At 35.1% G+C, this 18309-nt stretch overlaps 1 protein-coding gene across 6 annotated transcripts in view; it reads right to left on the bottom strand.

Annotated features, from left to right (window-relative positions):
• USP32 (ubiquitin specific peptidase 32) overlaps positions 1-18309 on the bottom strand; it is a 101026-nt gene that overhangs the window by 13818 nt on the left and 68899 nt on the right. For 3 of the 6 annotated variants that reach the window (XM_068909801.1, XM_068909798.1, XM_068909800.1), the window contains exons 10-19: positions 17036-17119; positions 14328-14389; positions 14102-14204; positions 13224-13416; positions 11934-12109; positions 11015-11155; positions 6359-6518; positions 3892-4046; positions 1919-2000; positions 440-514 (exon numbers count right to left, since the gene is read on the bottom strand). In XM_068909801.1, coding sequence (XP_068765902.1) covers positions 440-514; positions 1919-2000; positions 3892-4046; positions 6359-6518; positions 11015-11155; positions 11934-12109; positions 13224-13416; positions 14102-14204; positions 14328-14389; positions 17036-17119 — 1231 coding nt within the window. The remainder of the gene's footprint in view (positions 1-439; positions 515-1918; positions 2001-3891; positions 4047-6358; positions 6519-11014; positions 11156-11933; positions 12110-13223; positions 13417-14101; positions 14205-14327; positions 14390-17035; positions 17120-18309) is intronic. The other 3 variants (XM_068909799.1, XM_068909802.1, XM_068909803.1) reach the window with 3 other exon arrangements.

The raw sequence follows: 18309 nt of genomic DNA, 5'->3' as shown, positions 1-18309 counted from the left end.
CAGGTCTGTTCAAAATAGCCACTCTCTCAATTTTACTTAAGTGAACAAAAACTGAGGTCAGCCACATTTCGTTGGGTCTGATCTAACATGGCCATCTGTACAGTCCATATGAACTATTTTCTGGTAAACAATTATGGTATTGCAAGTTCTGGCTTCATTTGCTAAAATCTTAACTATTCCTCACCTGAAAAAAAACACAAAATAATAAACACAAAATCTAGAATTTGTTAAGTTCCATTTGCTACTGCTGCACCTATGCAACCCTCACACATTTCCAGCATCTAAGTTAATAACACAGAAGGAAAAAGCAAAGTAGCAAAGGCATAAAAGATCTCATTCAATGTTAAGAGTACTTACATTAAAAATAATTATTTCAACATAATATACCCTCTTGAATTTTTTTCTCATCACAGTTCAACTATTGTGCTGAAACGCTTACCTTTATGTCTGTCTATCTTACTGCTGTTTGCTATGAAAGACATCTCCTCTGGCCAGCTCATGTCTTTGTTTCGAACTAGAAAGAGATATGGTATAAGGGTTATAAGGATTTTTTTTCCCATATTCACACATGATAAAGCTGGGGAAAAAATTCAAGCTTTCCTAAACTGGCCTCACCATCACCTCCCAGTCATGGATTCCTTTCCCTCTGTAAACCTCTCCCTTGCATTGACACAAAGCACTTGTATGGCCATGCAGTACACTGGCTTAGGGAACCGATCTAGCAGAAAAGAGGGAGTTATTTCTCACTGGATCAGCTCTCAGAGTCAGTTCATCAAACAGGTGTCAAGTAGTTGTCCACAGGTAAGGAAAGTGGCATAACACAGGGAGGGCAGACTGCTTCTTTCGGTGGCAGCGTTGACATAAGGCAGTTTGTTCACCAAAGACTGCACTGAAAGGTGCAGTCCCTCTCTCCACTCATCAGTTCCCATTTCTTCCCTTCCATCTACTCTAGTGATTAATGCAGGTAAACAGTAAGTTGGATTAGCCACTGAGCCAATTTTAAATTGATTAAATATGAACTGAGCCAAGTGGCAAAAAGCACTACGCCATTCAGCACACCAGCCTGAGGTATAACATAAAAGCAAACCAAGTGAGGCTTGTACAGAAAGCAACGCAACAACCACTGTTGCATATTTCCTCTAAATATCTATTTCTCCCATTTTAAAAATGAGGATAGCCTCTGCAGTATAAGGGCAATAGCAGAATGGATTAAGTATGTACAGCTGTGCTTCCAAATTTAAGACATTAGACAAAAAGTCAGGTCAAACTAGCTGAAAAGTCAGCTGGTCTGTGCACCCTTCTACCTTTGACACAGGCCTATTTCATGAGCGACTAATAGCGCTGCCGAGCATAAGAGTGCATGGTGGGAGGATGAGCGACAATGGACATAGGTTGAAAGGAGAAAGATAAGGCCTGGATACAAGGAAAAACTTTTTCACCATGAGGACAGTCAGTCAAGTTCAAACGTGTTAGGAAAAAAAAAAAAACAGTTTGCAATGAAAATTTTAAAAATGAACCTGGTTGGACTGAAATAAGCAGTTTTCTTCACCTTTTGCTTTGTATTTAACAACATGTTCCTGCAAATATGATACCCCATATTCTTGTAAGACTAGCGGGGAAAAAAAAAAAAATCAAATAACCAAAAAGTCTCAAATGCTTCACAGAGCTTTTGTTCTTTCTCTGGTGTTTTAGTTACTATTGTAGCAGCAGTGGATTATTTGAAGTTTTGGAATTTTCTTCTGAATTGCTTTCAATATATACAGACAGACAGATGTATATTTACACACTCTTCCTTCCCAAAACATTTCCAAAGATTTAATAATCAGGCAAAAAGTGTTTGTAGTTAAGCACATACATACTCAATACAAAACTGTATTTGCCATTATTGCATAGACTACCCTATAGGCCTCTTTCATACCTTCTATTACTAAATGCTGCTCATCCTGGATTTTAAGATACTCCAATCTGTGATCTTCATCGTCCAACAAAGTAAGATAGTTCTGCAGGATAAAAGATAATTCATATAAATATTACTTCTAGATTTAAAATTCTCTGAGGATAATTTAATCTCAAAGCAACAAAATTAAAATAGCATTAATAAATTTTTCACATGAGTAAGAGTATCTGTTTCCTACTTACATTAGTTAAATATAGTAGTTCACTATTCTCCAGAAGCATGTATGTCAATTCCTACATTTTATATGATATTTCTTTAGAATGAGAAAAACTGTATACTAGATGAACCAGGAAATTTTGAGACAAAACAAGCAGAAAACATTCTCTTTGAAACTATAAGACTGGCATGTTCACAGTTGTAATCAAAGGGTGTTCTTCAGAGCACTTCATGATCCGAAGGAACACGTTCTGCTTTTTTTATTGTGATTTGTTCTCCTGAGTCATCCTAGAGCTATTCAAGTGCCTCCCTAACATTTAAAATTTACTGCATTTGCTAGGCAGTTTAGGGTTAGCCTGCTGGTCCCAGAGGTACAGGTAAAAAAAAAAAAACACATCAAAGCAGAAAAACCCTTAGAATGCTTGCACACTATTGCATACTCAGATCCACTAGTATTAAAGTCTCAAATTACACTGTCAAGGACCGAAGACAAAATTACTAACTTTCATCTTTACTGAATTTCCTGACATTTGCTTTCCCACTTATTATACTGGAGGATTTCACATCCTTAACAGCTTCAGTTGTTTATCAAACTAACTGAAGACAGACACAGGAAATCTCTTCCTTTCTTCTAGGAAGAGATGGGCTAACAAGGTTTCTCAGTTTAAATCTCTTTCACTTAGTGATACAGAAATGCTACTGTGCTTTAAGAAAGCTTCTCTTTTTGAATGCCAGACTGTATTCCCAGAAAGTCTACCTCAAGACAGCTTCTTTATGGCTTAAGTAACCACACTGGAACAATTTCATTGGATTTCTATAGTTTCATTAAAATCATTAAATCATTTAGAAATCTTAAGGTTTTTAATCAATGGGCAAATATCAAATATAAGTCTAATGAAAAACACTATGTGACTCTGGTACATGTGAGCTGAAACCTCAAACAACTTTTTCATCTTTTGGGATAACTGTTTACTGTGACTGTTGTGCTTCTTTTATTCATCATGTTAGAGTGGATATCCATATTTAACATATTTGTTCAGATACTGTGCAACTGTAAGGGAAGTCTAATTTTATTATGCAAATGACTATGGACTTTTCTGTATGACTATTTCAACATACTTACATAGAGCTGAAGAGCTCAGTAAACCGACAATACTGATCACAACTTTGCAATCACTATAGTTAGCTCAATGTAAACTGCACTCTGTATCACACCAATTAATTTGATTTAATGGCAGTTTTAAGTCAGTGACATTTCATACCATTCTTTTTTCAGTTTGTTGCATATATCTTTTTACATTATGTGTAAAAGAGCACCAATAAACGCACATACACATTTGAAAACGATCCTGGATAGCTGCTGGCTTGTGTGTCAACAGAAGCCTACAACATTATGTGCATCAATAAAAAAAACAAAAAAAAACAAAAAAACCACTACTTTCAAATCCTCTGAGTAAGGTGACTAATTGCCAATTTTTAAACGAAGCACAGGATAAATTCGTATGTATGAGGCAGGATGTCAAGAAAAAAAAAATTTTTTTCTGTAACTAAGAACTAAATTTCGTTGCTCAGAATGCACAGCAAACTCCAAAACACAAGTGACCAGACTGAAATCTTTATTTACACATTTTGGCCCAAATTTTTCAACCTGGGTGGCTAAATTGCATAGGAAAATCATGTTTCATTATTTTTTTCTGTGCAAATATGTTCAATAGTTTATGGAAAAGAATACAGATTTACAATATACAAAAGCCATAAAAAAGACATATTGACATTACCTCACTGTTGTATAACCAGAGGCGCATATCCTCTTCTTTTATACGTAGCCTCTGAGAGAGATATTCATGTATCTCTTTAATAGTTTGCATTCGACTAAAGCAGCCACTGTAAGCCAACACTCTTTTTAAAGGAGCATTAGGTGAAGGTACATTTCCTGGATTCACAACCATGAGAAAAAAAGCAAAAGATGTTCATGATGTGCATACCCATATGCAAGGTGAAGTAAAAAAAATGATCACCAATAACTTACTACGCCTACTGTGCTAAGTACTTTTTGCAAAAAATGAACTATAAAGTTCTACTCCTTTTATTTACAGATAAAATAATGGGTTAGATCAAAACCTAGCTGTTACGAACCCTTTGGGGTGTCTCACATCAGCACAAAGCAAACTTGCTATCTCCTATCCAAAATCATCACAAAGAAGATAAATTTATTTCCCTTCTAATCAGAAGTAATAGAAAATTGATCTAACAGGATTATCATGGGAAGTAAGTAGTTTACAGGATATTTTAACAGACTGGTTTGTTTAACAAAATTTATTTTTTTCTCTTAAAGATAGAGCAGAGACAATCATCACTTTCAATATAATTTCACATAATCAGTTTTCAATGCGATTTCCCATTTCACAATAAAAATATTCTTCAAAACTCATGTTCTGCAAACATATTCTGTGAAGATGCCTAGGATTTTGACCAGAATTTCACAACAATCTTATGTTTGCAATTCAAAGTAATTCAACTGATCAAGATCGTTGCTTTTTCTATAATGTTAGCTCAGCTTTATACAAAAAATTTGCAAATGCTCATGTTGAAACAGATGAGATCAACTTTACATATTTTACTTGTTCGCGCTTCTTCCGTCTAAACTTAGGAAGTTCCTACCTGCCACAGACAAGTCTGTAATATGTTTATTGAAAAGCTTCTGTTACACAGAGAAGTTTGATTTGTCAATTGCATTACTTTAAGTAACCACAGAAGCGGCATTGTTCTAGTTTCGTCATCAAAAGTTTAAAATAAATTAAGCAGTATCATATGAAAGGATACAATATTACATGCGATCTGACAGGAGAGTAAAACTTTACTGTAATCATCTTAGAAGTCAGTAAAGCATCAGTTTTGCTTCAGGATACCAGGCAAAGGACTAATTTTTTAAAGAACAACAAAAAGCTTTTTCTAAGATTAAGGATCAGAGGATTAGTTGTAAGATTACAGCAAGAAAGCATATTTGAAAAACTTCAAAAAGATTAATAATTGATTGGACAAATGAATTAGTGCAGAGCAAAATAATTCCAAATCAAGATCAAATCTGGCATGTCAGAAGATCCTCTTTATCTGAATTTGGGCATTTTAGGATTTCCAAACAAAGCAGTTTCCATTGTATTTGGCGAAGTAGGAAAAATGAATTTGGGTAGCAGGCAGTTTCTGTAGCGGAACTTGATCAAGCAGGCAGCCACTATCTGCACAGTAAATATGAGATTCTATCAAAGCAGTGAAAAAACAAGCATCTGCATGAGATTTTAAACACACACTAACACTAATAAGTCTCTAGAATTTAATTTGCAGTAGGCAGGTGAGCCTATTTCTGGACATAGGCTACTATGGTTGTCTAATCTGCGTGTATGCAAATACACATGCATTTGAAAATCGGGTATTTCCTTAGACCCGTTGTACAAGCCAATTATGCAATTGTGCATTCAAACTGATAAGCAAAAACAAGTCCCTGCAACACTTTTCCAGTTGAAAGTTTAAAAAGCTACAAATTAAAGATTATTCTATAACCTATGACTTGTACAATTTTTTAGTGAGTACAAACACTACAATGATGGCATACATGTTTTAGTTGGAAGTCTATAATTTGCATCAAATTCCCTCCACCTGTTTTTCCTCACTCTGTGTTTAACTTTGCAAACTGCATCAAGGAGACTTCATATCCATTAATTTAATCTCTTTCTAAAGAGCATTAAATAACTTCAGGCATCAAAAGTCTAGCCGCCCAAGTAATTCAGAACCAGGTGAGGGCTAAACAACAGTTTAATTTATTATAGCACTATGTTATCAGAGAAAGATATATAGATATGCATATAAGAATATATATATATATGTGTGTACACACACACCAGTATACAGATGCATGTATTCCATGGCTACATAATTAACTACCAACAGGAATGGTAAGATTGGCCCTTTGTAGCCGATTCTTTTATGCGTGCACACTTCTCACTTTCAATTAACCACTCTATTTGCAGTAAACCATGCAACTTAACTGACTTCACTGATAATGGTCCCTCATACCTCCTCCTTCCAAAAGGAGACAGGAAGAAAGCCTTTAAATTTTTACAAAATGCTGATTGTGCCTTACAGGTGATTAGCTGGTGTATAAGCACAGTGGCAGCAAGCTTCTACAGTTGTGGATCTCGCTTTCTTAGAAACTGCGCACTTTGTATTCTTGCTGCATTCTTAAGTTACCTCTAGGTAAATGTTGAGGAAACATTCTCAGGCTCATCATACCCATATTCACCCAGATGTTTGACTGCTGTGTTCGAGTGGCAGGCTGCTGTCTCAGAAAGAGCAGATAGCGAGGAAATAACTCTAGTTCAGGCACATTTGTTTTGCTGTTTTTGATCACCTAATAAAGACATTTAAAACGCATTTTAGAGACTGCTGTTCCAAACATGTAGGAAAACCTAACAGGAACAGGATGTAATGATTAAAGTAGAGGTCTAGGGAAATAAAAAGTTATATCTTACTAGGAGACAAGAAATCTTCTAACTTCTTATGGGGTCTTGGGCAAATATCCTCAGGGATAACATTAATTTACTGATTTTGAAGTACTTTTTGAAACTTATTACTCTCAGATTGTCAAAAGCAAGCACTTTATTCAGTGAAAGCATAGCTTCCTGTACAATACTAGAGAAGGAACACATTCATAATTCCCCTGAAATATTCAGGAACTTACAATGAACCTCATTAATTCTACTCAGTGTATTCTTCAGTAAAAAGGTTCACAGATGTTAAAATAAACCCTTACATTTTGAAGATTTTTTTTTCCTGATCTTTTTGGATTATAGGATCCAATTCAAACCTTCATAAAACTTATTATTATAAGGATATATTAAAACTTACTTTTGTCACATTTTTATATATTGACAGAAAAACCTGAAATTGCCTTCAATACATTACTGCAGCTACTCTAGTCACCATTTCTACAAAGATTTTTCTATCCTAATCTGCCCAGTTGTAGAGGTACATAAACGGTAGAAAGACTATTTTTGTGAATACGTGAACCAGAAAACGCCCACCTTAAGTTGTGAGAAGCGATAAACTGCCCTAGTGGAAGTAAAATGTATGGTATCAAACTTCAGTTACAAGAAAAACAATAGAGCACTGGCCTGTACCAGAAAGAAGTAACATAATATTCCCCTACTGCAGGGTGAGAGATTGAGATTTTAAGTGCTGCCTGTATATAAGGTTACAAGTAACCAAATGGTCTTCATCAAGAGTTCAAGTGTTTACATAACTAGATGTCAGAATATTCTTTAATTATGGACTGAAAAGTCAAATTTTATATATATATATATATATATATATATATATATATATTTTTTTTTTTAAACAGATTGGAATAAACCCCCAAACTCAAATTCTCCCATTCACAGATCATTTGCTTCCAGGAGCCTCCTCACAAGAACCATTCTGAATAGAAGTCTCCTTTTTAATAAGGCTATAGTGAAAATCACAAGCGTATTAGTTTGTGTTGTATACAAAGTGATGTGGCCTTTTCTGGATCACGAAAGGTGTTTGTTTCCATGGAGAACGTGTGGGAAGAGGATAACAGAAGCCAGTGATTTTTCACTGTAAAACAATTGCCAGTATCATGGCTAACAGACCAAATTGTTGAAAATCCTACAGCTAATTCCTTCTCATTTGTAACACCGAATGTTATAAAAACATTGAAAAAGAAAGCAGCTTAAAAGCTGTTTGGAATCAAAACATTTTAAAAAATGAAGCCTGTCTTCCATAAACATTTTCATCTAACAGTATCCAAAACGCTTTACAATTTACTAAGAATATACTACATACATGCAGTCCTGGAATTATAAGATTCCAGCTAACCACAAGGTGAATTCTATTGAAGAAGGTGAAGTTGAAGGAAAGCGAGCAGGATTTGGTAAGTGACTTTTTAGTATCACTATGAGCAGAGAATCCTATTGGCATTGGAAAATGTTTAGGCTATCTAAAGGGATACAAGAATCTCCAGACACATCTGGTGAGAATAAGGGAGGTTTCTTAAGTAACACTCAAGTCCAGACATTGTCTGGCCAAGTCTCAGAGAAATCTTGGTCAACTTACACAGGCAATCAGGAATCAAAGCAAAAATTCTACAAGAACTACTCAGGCTGCTCAACTGAAGGTATCTTTTGTTTGAGCAGTGCAATCCCTCTCAAAAGGGAAATTCCTTGTATCTTCAATCATGTTATTTCAATTTCAGAGCTGCTAGTTCAACCAGGATTTACCTGGCATGGTCACACACTATTCAGAGATGCAGGCTGGTTTTGTCTTTGGAGACGTGGCAAGTACAAGTAGAGTGCCAAGAAATGTCACTGATTGAAAGTTCCTTCAACAGTGTCAGGCATATCAGAGAAAGAATATATAGATATAGACAATCACTTGAAGAAGAGGTAGTATCCAAGTAACGATGTTATTTAGGGTGGGGGAGAGAGGTGTAGAGGAGGACAAAAAGTGTTTTAGGCATAGATCCACACACAGAGCTGGTATCTGGCCAGCATCTTATGTGATGCAAAAAGGGCCAGGGAACTTTCAAATACTTGGTCACAATATCCAGCTTTACATCTTATGAAAAAGCAATAATACCATACAATAGCCTTTTACAACAGAATGGCTTTTATATTTCTTCCAAGTGCCATTAATTCATGGGCTGCAATGAAAGCGGAAGATCTTCCGAAATAAAAACAGAGACAAGACTGGCCACTACAATCCTGCCGTTCAAGAAGAATTGACCATCTAATCTCTAATTGCTACCAAAAAAAAAAAAAAACCCTCACTCCCATTTTCAGATATTAAAGCATAGCTCTTGCATAATTCATTATATGATAAACAAGAAATCATTTTATGGAATTAATTTCTGTTGAATAGAAATTTAAGGAAGTTTCCAATACTGTGAATAGAATAGTCCAAAAAGTGAATAAATTATTTCAACTTTTCTTGACTCTAACTCCAGCCTAATTTTTGATAAATTCAAGATTAATAATTCAAAGCATGTAAGCTTTAGTTCTAAATGCTTATCACCTGTTAATCATTTTGCAATATTATATAGAGCAAAAGAAAGATAGCTGAATAAATTGTAAGTTATATAATTTAACAATGACTATTGCTATAAAACTATTGCTTCTTTTTTAGAGTGTACTTGCTGTTTTAACTATGCCTTGAAAAACACCTCATTGGGGTAACACTACCAGTTCCTTGTTAGTCTACTTAGTCAATTCCATTTAATATATACCACTTACAAAATTTAATTTTCTTGTGCCCAAAATTAATTTTTAAAGATATTTCAGCTTTAATTTTTATATATATATATATATATATATATATATATATATATAATACCACCGGTATTTAAAAAAGCCAACGTCAGTTACCCTCTCCTTTAAAAAAAATTGTACACAAACAAGTAAAAATATCACCTTATCTTTTGACAGGCTTGTGTTAATTACTCAATGTTACTGCAAGGTAATAAGTTATCATAAGCAATAAAAAATAGCTGATATAAATTTACAGTATTACTGATTCGCAAATGCACTTTCTATTACAGAAATACACTTTGGTTAACTGTTTGTAAATCTATTCCACAGTTTTACTGTGATTCACTGGCTCTTCTGCTTATTGTAAAATGTAAGAAGCGTGAAAATTCACCACAATGCATTTACATTAATTCTGTGCTTGGTATTCATACTGCCTTAATACATAGGGGCTCCAAAAAAAATGAGAGTATCCTTTATTTATTTTTATGAGTGCATGCATGCCTCTGCGTGTGTGTGTGTGTGTGTGTGTGTGTGTTTTCTAAAATAGATAGTTCATTCTTAACTTTCAAGAATTTTATATAAAAACCGCCATTCGTATTTTCACACTAATATTATGGCTAAGTAGACTAACAACAGAAGTCAGAACTAATAAGAATTAATATATGCAGAAAAACCTGACTGGATGAGCGTATCAGTGAAGATTATTGGTCTTGCTTTTAGCAATAAGCATGGTTAACCAGAATCGTTCTGACACGGCCTTTGATAGTAGATGGCTACTCAGTTTCAGCATCTATTTCTTGAGGAACTGCCTATGATAAATATTTTCTTGAAAAATCTTTGACTAGAAGCTGAACAACTTAATCAGTCTGTGCAATACTCAAAAGTTGATGTGACCATACTAAAACTTTGTAGGAATACCTTCTCCTGGAGCTTGTTGCTACAGCTCTGGAGTGCTTCTGAGCAACAGTTCTGATAAAGAATACTCTTTGGCTTTTTTTTGAATTTATTTATTTAATTTTTTATTGTGATCACCTAGAGCTACCCATTTTTAGATTTTCAGTAGATCTGGGGCATTGTGTTTTCTAAAGCTTAACTTGAAGAACAGCCATTGTTAGCTCCCCCTGCCATTTCACAGAGTTGTAAAGAGAGAAAAAAATGGACATTTAAAGTTGCAAAGGTTCCAATTTTGATTTTACTGCTTCTATTTTCCTTGCAGAACAGTTGAAAATTTAAAGCTGAGTGTTTTGATGCCACTTGTTTAAACTGCTTTCAAGTTTATTTTTGTCTGCTTTAGCAATCATAGTCAGTTAAGCAGCACTTCTGCCCTTTGCAATGTATTTCCTGGGGTTTACGCTGCAAACCTCCTGAAAAATGTCCATGACATTATGTCCATGTCCATTTCTGAGATTGTTTCTCCCCAGTTTGCTCTTCAGATTTTTCATTCAGTCTAGGCATTTGGGATGAAGTGGGAGGTGACCTTAGAAGATTAACTTGTGCAACTGGAAAAAGCTCAGACACAATAGCTTGTATACGTTATTTCAGTGGTTATGCCACGCAAATAGTGTCTATATTCACAACTTACCGGCCTAGGCAAGGACAGATTTGCTCCATACCAATGATAAAGTGCTCTCCAAACTGGTTCTGGTACCATTATGTAGTCTTTTCCTTCAATCAACTGTGGAGATCGCTTTAATCTTCCACCCTCCATTGTTAATGATGCAGCCTTTAAACAAAAAGGGATTTTGTTAAATCTCAAGTGCAGAAAATAGTATACAGCTGCAATGATTTTAGTTCATGAATACAAAACACATTTTGATTATTAAAATACTTCAAAGTGGCAATTAGAAACTGCTTTTCCTACTGAAAGATGGTATTTAAATGCAACAATAATTAATGCTTGAGTTTTACTATTTACTCTTTCTCTGAAAGGTTGTCAAATACAAAATTCCTATTATGTTTCTTCTGTGTCACCTACTCTGACAATTTTGGATACTGCATAGAAAAATCCTACTCATCACTGATGGTACTGGTCTGTGATTTATGTTTTGTTTCACATGAATACTGAAGAAGCTATCAGTTTGCTGCTCCTACGTAGCCAACTTTCTGTTTTTCTATGCAATAGCAGTATGGTATTATATTTAGATTGAAAACATGGTAAAGAAAATAATTATAAAAATATTTTTAAAATAACATTTAAAGTTGTGTTTCCACAGAAACATTTTTCCTTTTCTAAGTTTTCTGAAGCTATTTAAGTACACTTTGAATGTTTCTATTTTTTAACCAAATACTCAAGAAGAACCCCATTAGTAGAATAGATTTTTTTTTTCTTAAAATAAGAGTAAAATTTGAACTTTGTTATAACAAAGCAACATTTTGTTATAACAAAGCAACGTTAACCTAGACTTAAGCCACTAGCTGAAACCAACAGCAAGTAAAAAATCGTGATAAAAGAATAGTTAAAAGATACTTTTCCTGTATTCACATGAGTCAAATATATTTACCTTCACTGGTTCTTGTGTTACTAGGGGTTGATTATCAATAGCTCCTGGTTTCTGAGGATTAAGTTGTAGTAAACTATTCCCATTGTTTCCAAGCAAACACTGGTTATTATTGTCCGAAGTATTATGCTGCCTAGCAAAACATATATCAGTCCCTGGTGCGCCAGAGTAAAGAGCATCTGGAACAAAACAACAGAAAAATTCCCTATTTCACTTCCTGAAAAGTTAAAATAGTTTAAAAAGGCTAAAACAGTTTAATATTATTGGAGAAATTTCCAATCCTTAATACATCAGTAAAACATACAACTATTCCAAATTACAGAGTAACACATATATTTGTACTCTCAGAAAAAATGAAGTGGATATGAGAGACCTGTATACTAAAGTAGATACTTACACAAATACTGTTTTGAACACAGAGCAACTAGGCTTGCATATGCAAATGTGTTTAGCATATGCTTGCCTGGGTATTTGAATATCACCAAATCAAACTTGTGGAAATTTTATACATAAACACAAAAATATACACAATAATGCCTTATTTGCCTTTTTCCCTCCTTGAAAAGGCAAAATATTTCTGTTCATATAGAACCTCATTCAGTTAACCGGAACACTAGATTCAAATCTCAGGTTTAAAAAAATTTGTAATCTAAAACTTGCTTCTCCTAACATTCCATCCCCACCTCCCAAAAGGATCATGGTAATTTATCTGTTCTAAGAACAAGGATACAATTGTAACAATCAGATTTTAAAATACCAGACTTAATACTCAGCTATCTTATAAGGGGGAAAAAAAAAATCTCAAATTCTCAGAAGAACTGACTGAAAATCAACACTAAAATATCTTGTCCTTTCACAAAGATGGCTCTTAGAATCTGCACAAGCTCCTTTACATCACACGCGTCCTAATTTTTCCTAAATCCTTTTCTGCTTCTTTCCTTTCTGTAGTATCTGAGGATAGCTCACTGAAGACAGAGTACAATACCAACTAACAATGAGCTAGGAAGAACACAGTGAGAAGGGAAAAAAAAAACCACTCAGAAAACGATGAAAGGACAAAACCTATCTTGAAAACAATCCTGGAAACAAATCATAGCATAAAAGATGAAATAGTTTGTTTAAATGAGACTGTTATGGATTTTGGTTACTTAGGCTGTGGTGGATAAACTAGATGTAGGCCACTTATGCAACTTAAACTTCATTATCTTTAGTCTGGAGGAATCCATGCAGCATCTAGTTTTCTCAAAACCTGTTCTATATCAAACCTCCAAGGAAATAAGATTTTATGCTTACTGCTGCTAGTAGTCTCTGAGGCTTCAGATGCAGTAGAAATATTATCTGAAAACTTTTCTTCTGTGGCACTGCAGTAATTAAGACCTCCCATTTTGTCTTCTCCCTGTTCTGAAGTACTGGCTGCAGCAGCTACGAGTGAATTCTTACCTCCGCTCAAGACAGATGAAGGCTCTATCACAATAGGGTTTGCATCCTAAAATTAGTAGATAAGTAGAAAAGTTAATTATAAAAAAAAAAAAAAAGACATTTAATATCAGCCAAACCAATCACCAGAATTCACAGCTATGTTGCCACTTTCACATATCACAATGTGCTTTATAGAAAAATATTTTCTACATCTACTTATTAAGAATCTGCAGAAACAAACCAGTCAAGATTCTTAAAGCAGTGGAATAAACTCCTATGCACAATATAAAAATTGTGAAATACCAGAATTACTTGCTCTGTTTAGCTATCTAAAAAAGAGAATCATTTTAAACAGCTATAATCACAGACTCTAAACATCTGAAGAACTGTCCTTGTTGAATTTCACACGGTTAAATGAGAAGAGCACGTGCAAGAACAAAAACCATTCTTCCCTCAAACTTGCAACGTTTTAGTCTTCCCTAACTTTGTTTTCACCAGCCACAGAAACATTTTAATATCAGAAGAGGCTGAGAATAAGAAATTGACGTAAAGGTGACAGCTTAATGAAATTATAGTGAAAAGCTGTCTGTGTGACAATGATTCAGCAAAACAATTATTTTTCACTAAGAGACAGAAGATGATTAATTTCAAGCATTACTGGTTACGTAGTCTTTTGTTCTCCACTTTTTTCATAAGCACATTCACAAATACAAGGAAATCACTTATTCAGTGTACATTATCACTCTACTTACATATTTGACGTATTCCTTCCACTGGTGCCACCATGGCATTGCAATAAGAAACCAGTTGTGCCCTGGCTGAAGGCCATATCTGCTTTCCCTTTCTAACCAGCCTCTACACAGACAGAATGAACACCATGATTTAAGCATTAGCTGAAACATGCAAATTACAAATCCCTCTTTTGAAAATAATGAGAGGTGCTTTGGAAATCTATATAAGATTCAGATCAAAACACACCTAATAATCTGTCCTTCCTCTTCTGGAGTGGCAGGTCGTAGCCCCAAAACTATGTGACACACCTGGAAAAAGGAAGGTAATTCTTACTACAAACACTGTCGCTATGAAACAAGCATTAGGTAATTGAGAGGCGGGAACTTTAATGGAACTTTTCAAAAAATTTTTATTAACTATGTAGCAAGATGACTAAATCAAACAAATCACCAAACAAGAAATATTCTAAGCTCCCAGATTCACAACCTGCTCCCACTGTTTAGACAAAGATAGCAAGAATGCCAAATGCCCCAAGTTCAATCGCAGGGAATACAAAATGAATTTTCATTACTTTTACGTCTTAAGAAAAGCACACAGTATGAAAGACCACAATAACTGAAACAGATCTGATGTACAAAAAATTAAGATAGCTTTATGTACTTGGTGGAGAGAAAAGGTGGAAAGTGGAGAACGGAAGCTGCTGGAAAAATGGGGAAACCAGGAACACCGAAGAGAAGGGGTTATATAAGGGACTGAAAGGAGAAACAGCATGTGGAAAGACTGAGGGAGAAGTTTAAATGAGCCCAACCAACCAGTCACCAAGGAAACTGCTCTCAAAACCACAAAAAGATCTTTGAAAGTCAAAAGGTCCTTCCTTTGATTTTTTTTTTTTTTTAAATGCAGAAGGAAAAGGCACCATCTCCTAGACAGCTGCCCAGTTTGGGTGGGGTTCTATTCTGAGCACAGGACAGCAGTCCCAGAGGGCCCTTATTTTACTCCTTTCTATCTAGGAAAAGCTGTCGTGCCCTTGGCTGCAGTCAAGTCTCTGGCTAGGTTCTCGCAGCAGATCCCGCAGCTGCCCAGCACACGGTACGGAGTGACGAGCAGAGGGAAACAGACTCTACAGGCATCTTTGTTTTCCGTGTAGGAAGGAGGGTCAGCTGTCTCATCTTCAAGACAGTTTTTAGATTGGTTCCTACTCATAACACGACTTGTAGTCTTTTCCTTATGTCTCTTTTGAGGCTATCAATTTGCATCTCAGCAGGAGATTTCTAATGACTAGTGAGTTATCTTATTTAAATTTATATTACAGTGTGAGACCATTCTACAGTCTGAATAAAACAAAGGCCATCAGCTGCTGGGAAGAAACATTTTCTAGCACATGCAACACAGCTGGCTGTGATCTGTCTTTTTAAACTGATGTTACATTGTACTGGTATTAGCTTCTTCAGATAAACTACTCAGGCTGCAACCGTTAAACCAATTTGTTGAAAAGCTTTCCAGTGTGCTCTACTAAGACAGAGAAGATCATGACAGTTCAAATAAATTCCCAGACAAATCAATGGCAGACTTTGCCCTATGCCAAACAAGGGTGCCTCATAAGGTAAAGGTATCAAAGGAAATCAAAAATAAAAATCTAAAATGAAAATGCATCAACTCTGTCAGGAGAAAAATATTGCAGATGAGACCTCCAACAAGCAATGTGGAACAACTGCAAGTAATCATCATTAAGACAAATTTATCAGATGTTTGTTTGTTTTACCCACAATATGCATAGATATTTGTTAGCTAATCAACATTAAGCTATTATGATAGGATGTTTGACAATAAACAGTGCAAAGATAAAGACAGCCCTTCTTGAGAAGGTTACAACATAAGCAAAAACTGATGCAATTAGCGATAAAAAAAATTCATAGAACTTTCTGATTTTATTCAACTGTAGTAGAGCTGATGGCCTCAATATTCTCGCTCAGTCTACCTGAAGTTTTAGGGAAAGTACAGTTCAGAATACAGTGTGAAAAGTAGTCCAGAATTATAACCAGAGAATGAGTAGTATGCTATTCAGGCAGGCTCTGGCAATAATCAATTACTTGTTTCTTGAAATGCCACATGGCCTCTTTCAGAAGTATTTTCCTGCTAAAACCTGACCCTGTAACTGATCAAGCTTCCCTGATAAGATGAGAACGGAGCCCACTGTTTCTTCCCTGCCCTCACTGGAACAACAGAGACCCTCACAGAGGGCTGGAGGTAAATACTAAATTAGAGCAAATCTTCCAGACTTTATTAGGATTATTATTATTTATACTAAAGCTACCAAGCTCTATGGAAAACTAGTAAGGAATAAATTACACTGAATCAAAATACACTTAGGGGGTTATTATCTACAAAAAGTGAGTCAAGTACTAAAATATGACTGTTTTAAGAACTTTTAAAAATCCAATTCAAGCTCAATTAAAAAAGAAAAATCCAGTGCATGCTAATCCCCAGCTTCTGCAATACGATAGTGATTTGACATCATAGCTTTCAAGGACTGCTCCATTAAGAAAGCGATGAAAGGTTCCTTAGACAGCCTTTACAGAAAAAGGGAAAGCGTTAAAGAGTTAGCAGTACCTTCCCTTATTTCCTGTGTCACTTTCTTTGCAAAGATTTGGAAGAACAACCTTTCAAGGAACATAGCCCTTTTCTAATGGAAAATATACAATGGAACTGCTGATACATTTGAATTTCCTTTCATTTTATAAATATTACACTACATTCATTTTAACACATTATGCACTGAAAAGAATAATAACCAAACAGAGAATCATTCGATCAAGGTAATGCAAAACACAGTTTATTGCAACAGATAAAACTAAACATGTTGGCACAAATACTGATGCTGTACTTCATGGCCACAAACAAAGCAGATGAGTTAATTACCATAATTTTCAAGTTTGAATTTTCTCTAAATATACCTGAAAAAGTAGATTTAAAAATTCATTGGCAAGAGCACTCTTCACACTCCATATCTGGTAGTCTTCCAGAGTTAGATGTCCAAACTTAAAGGGTGGGCAAGAAAGGGAAAAGAAAAAAAAAAAAAAAAAAGGCAAACCGTTAACCTAACAAACTATGAAACCTGCAGAAGCAGTATGTGTCTGCTCAGGGCAATCGTTTAGTAGGCAACCAAACAACTCTAAAACTTCATTCTTCCAGATAAGCTCTGAACATATAGATAGTTGTACCCATACAGAAACAACCCACCATCTTCCTGTGTGTTGGGAAATCAATAAATCCTAAGGCATAAACTCCTCATGGTCTTAATTTACAATACAAGTGTTATAAATTCTGGTAACTGCAAAGTTATTGTAGCATAACACTGACCATTGTCAGAACACCTTCTACTTGCAAAAATTCAATGATAGGATCAATTCAATGCTGTTATATTGTAATAGAATCCATAACCATTTTTGCGGCAGTGGCAGCTACTCTGCCCCTTCTCAAAGACTGTTTTCTCCAGAGTTCACAGGTCAAATGAGTTAACATGTGAACAGAGGCTTAGTAACTCACGTAATAACTGCATCAATACTCTTTCCAGCACTACATTCATGACTCACTGAGAAAGATATTCTGCGAACTTTGATCTCTTCTGTTTTAACTATGTGGATATGAGACTGCTATATTCTTCCTGTTACACTACTTTTATTAAACGAGTAAACAGGTAAAACCTCAAAGGATGAAAGAAAGAGTTTATTTGAAACTGTATTTTCTACTGCTTTGGTAACGAAAGACTTCTAATAAAATATTTGCCTGCCACTTTGTTGGAATACAAGCAGGCAAGGTAATGATTCAAAGGAGTAATTAGGTATTCCTAGCCATCCTTTATAGTTTTTCTTAAATAATTTATAGTTTCCAGACACTCTTCCTCCATTGTGAAGCAATGGATTAAACAACGAAAACAACTTCCCAGGTACTATGGGCAGATGGTAGCGCCTATCTCAAACAAGTAAGAACGTAATTAAAGATTTATACAAAACTGTAAAGTACAATATAAGCTACTGAGATTTGTTAGTTTGTATGTCTGCCAGGACAGATTGCTCCACAGTTTCAGATACTCAGCTGTAAGATCATACTGCGGTATATAGTTCACTGCATGTATATAAAATTATCTGCAAACAACATAGTTTGATAATGATACTGTGCAAGTTACTATTGAATTAATACAGTCCTGTTCTAAGATAGGAGGATAATA

Source organism: Struthio camelus, chromosome 16, assembly GCF_040807025.1.
Source record: "Struthio camelus isolate bStrCam1 chromosome 16, bStrCam1.hap1, whole genome shotgun sequence".
Taxonomy (NCBI): domain Eukaryota; kingdom Metazoa; phylum Chordata; class Aves; order Struthioniformes; family Struthionidae; genus Struthio; species Struthio camelus.
This window is presented reverse-complemented; position numbering and strand designations above follow the sequence as displayed.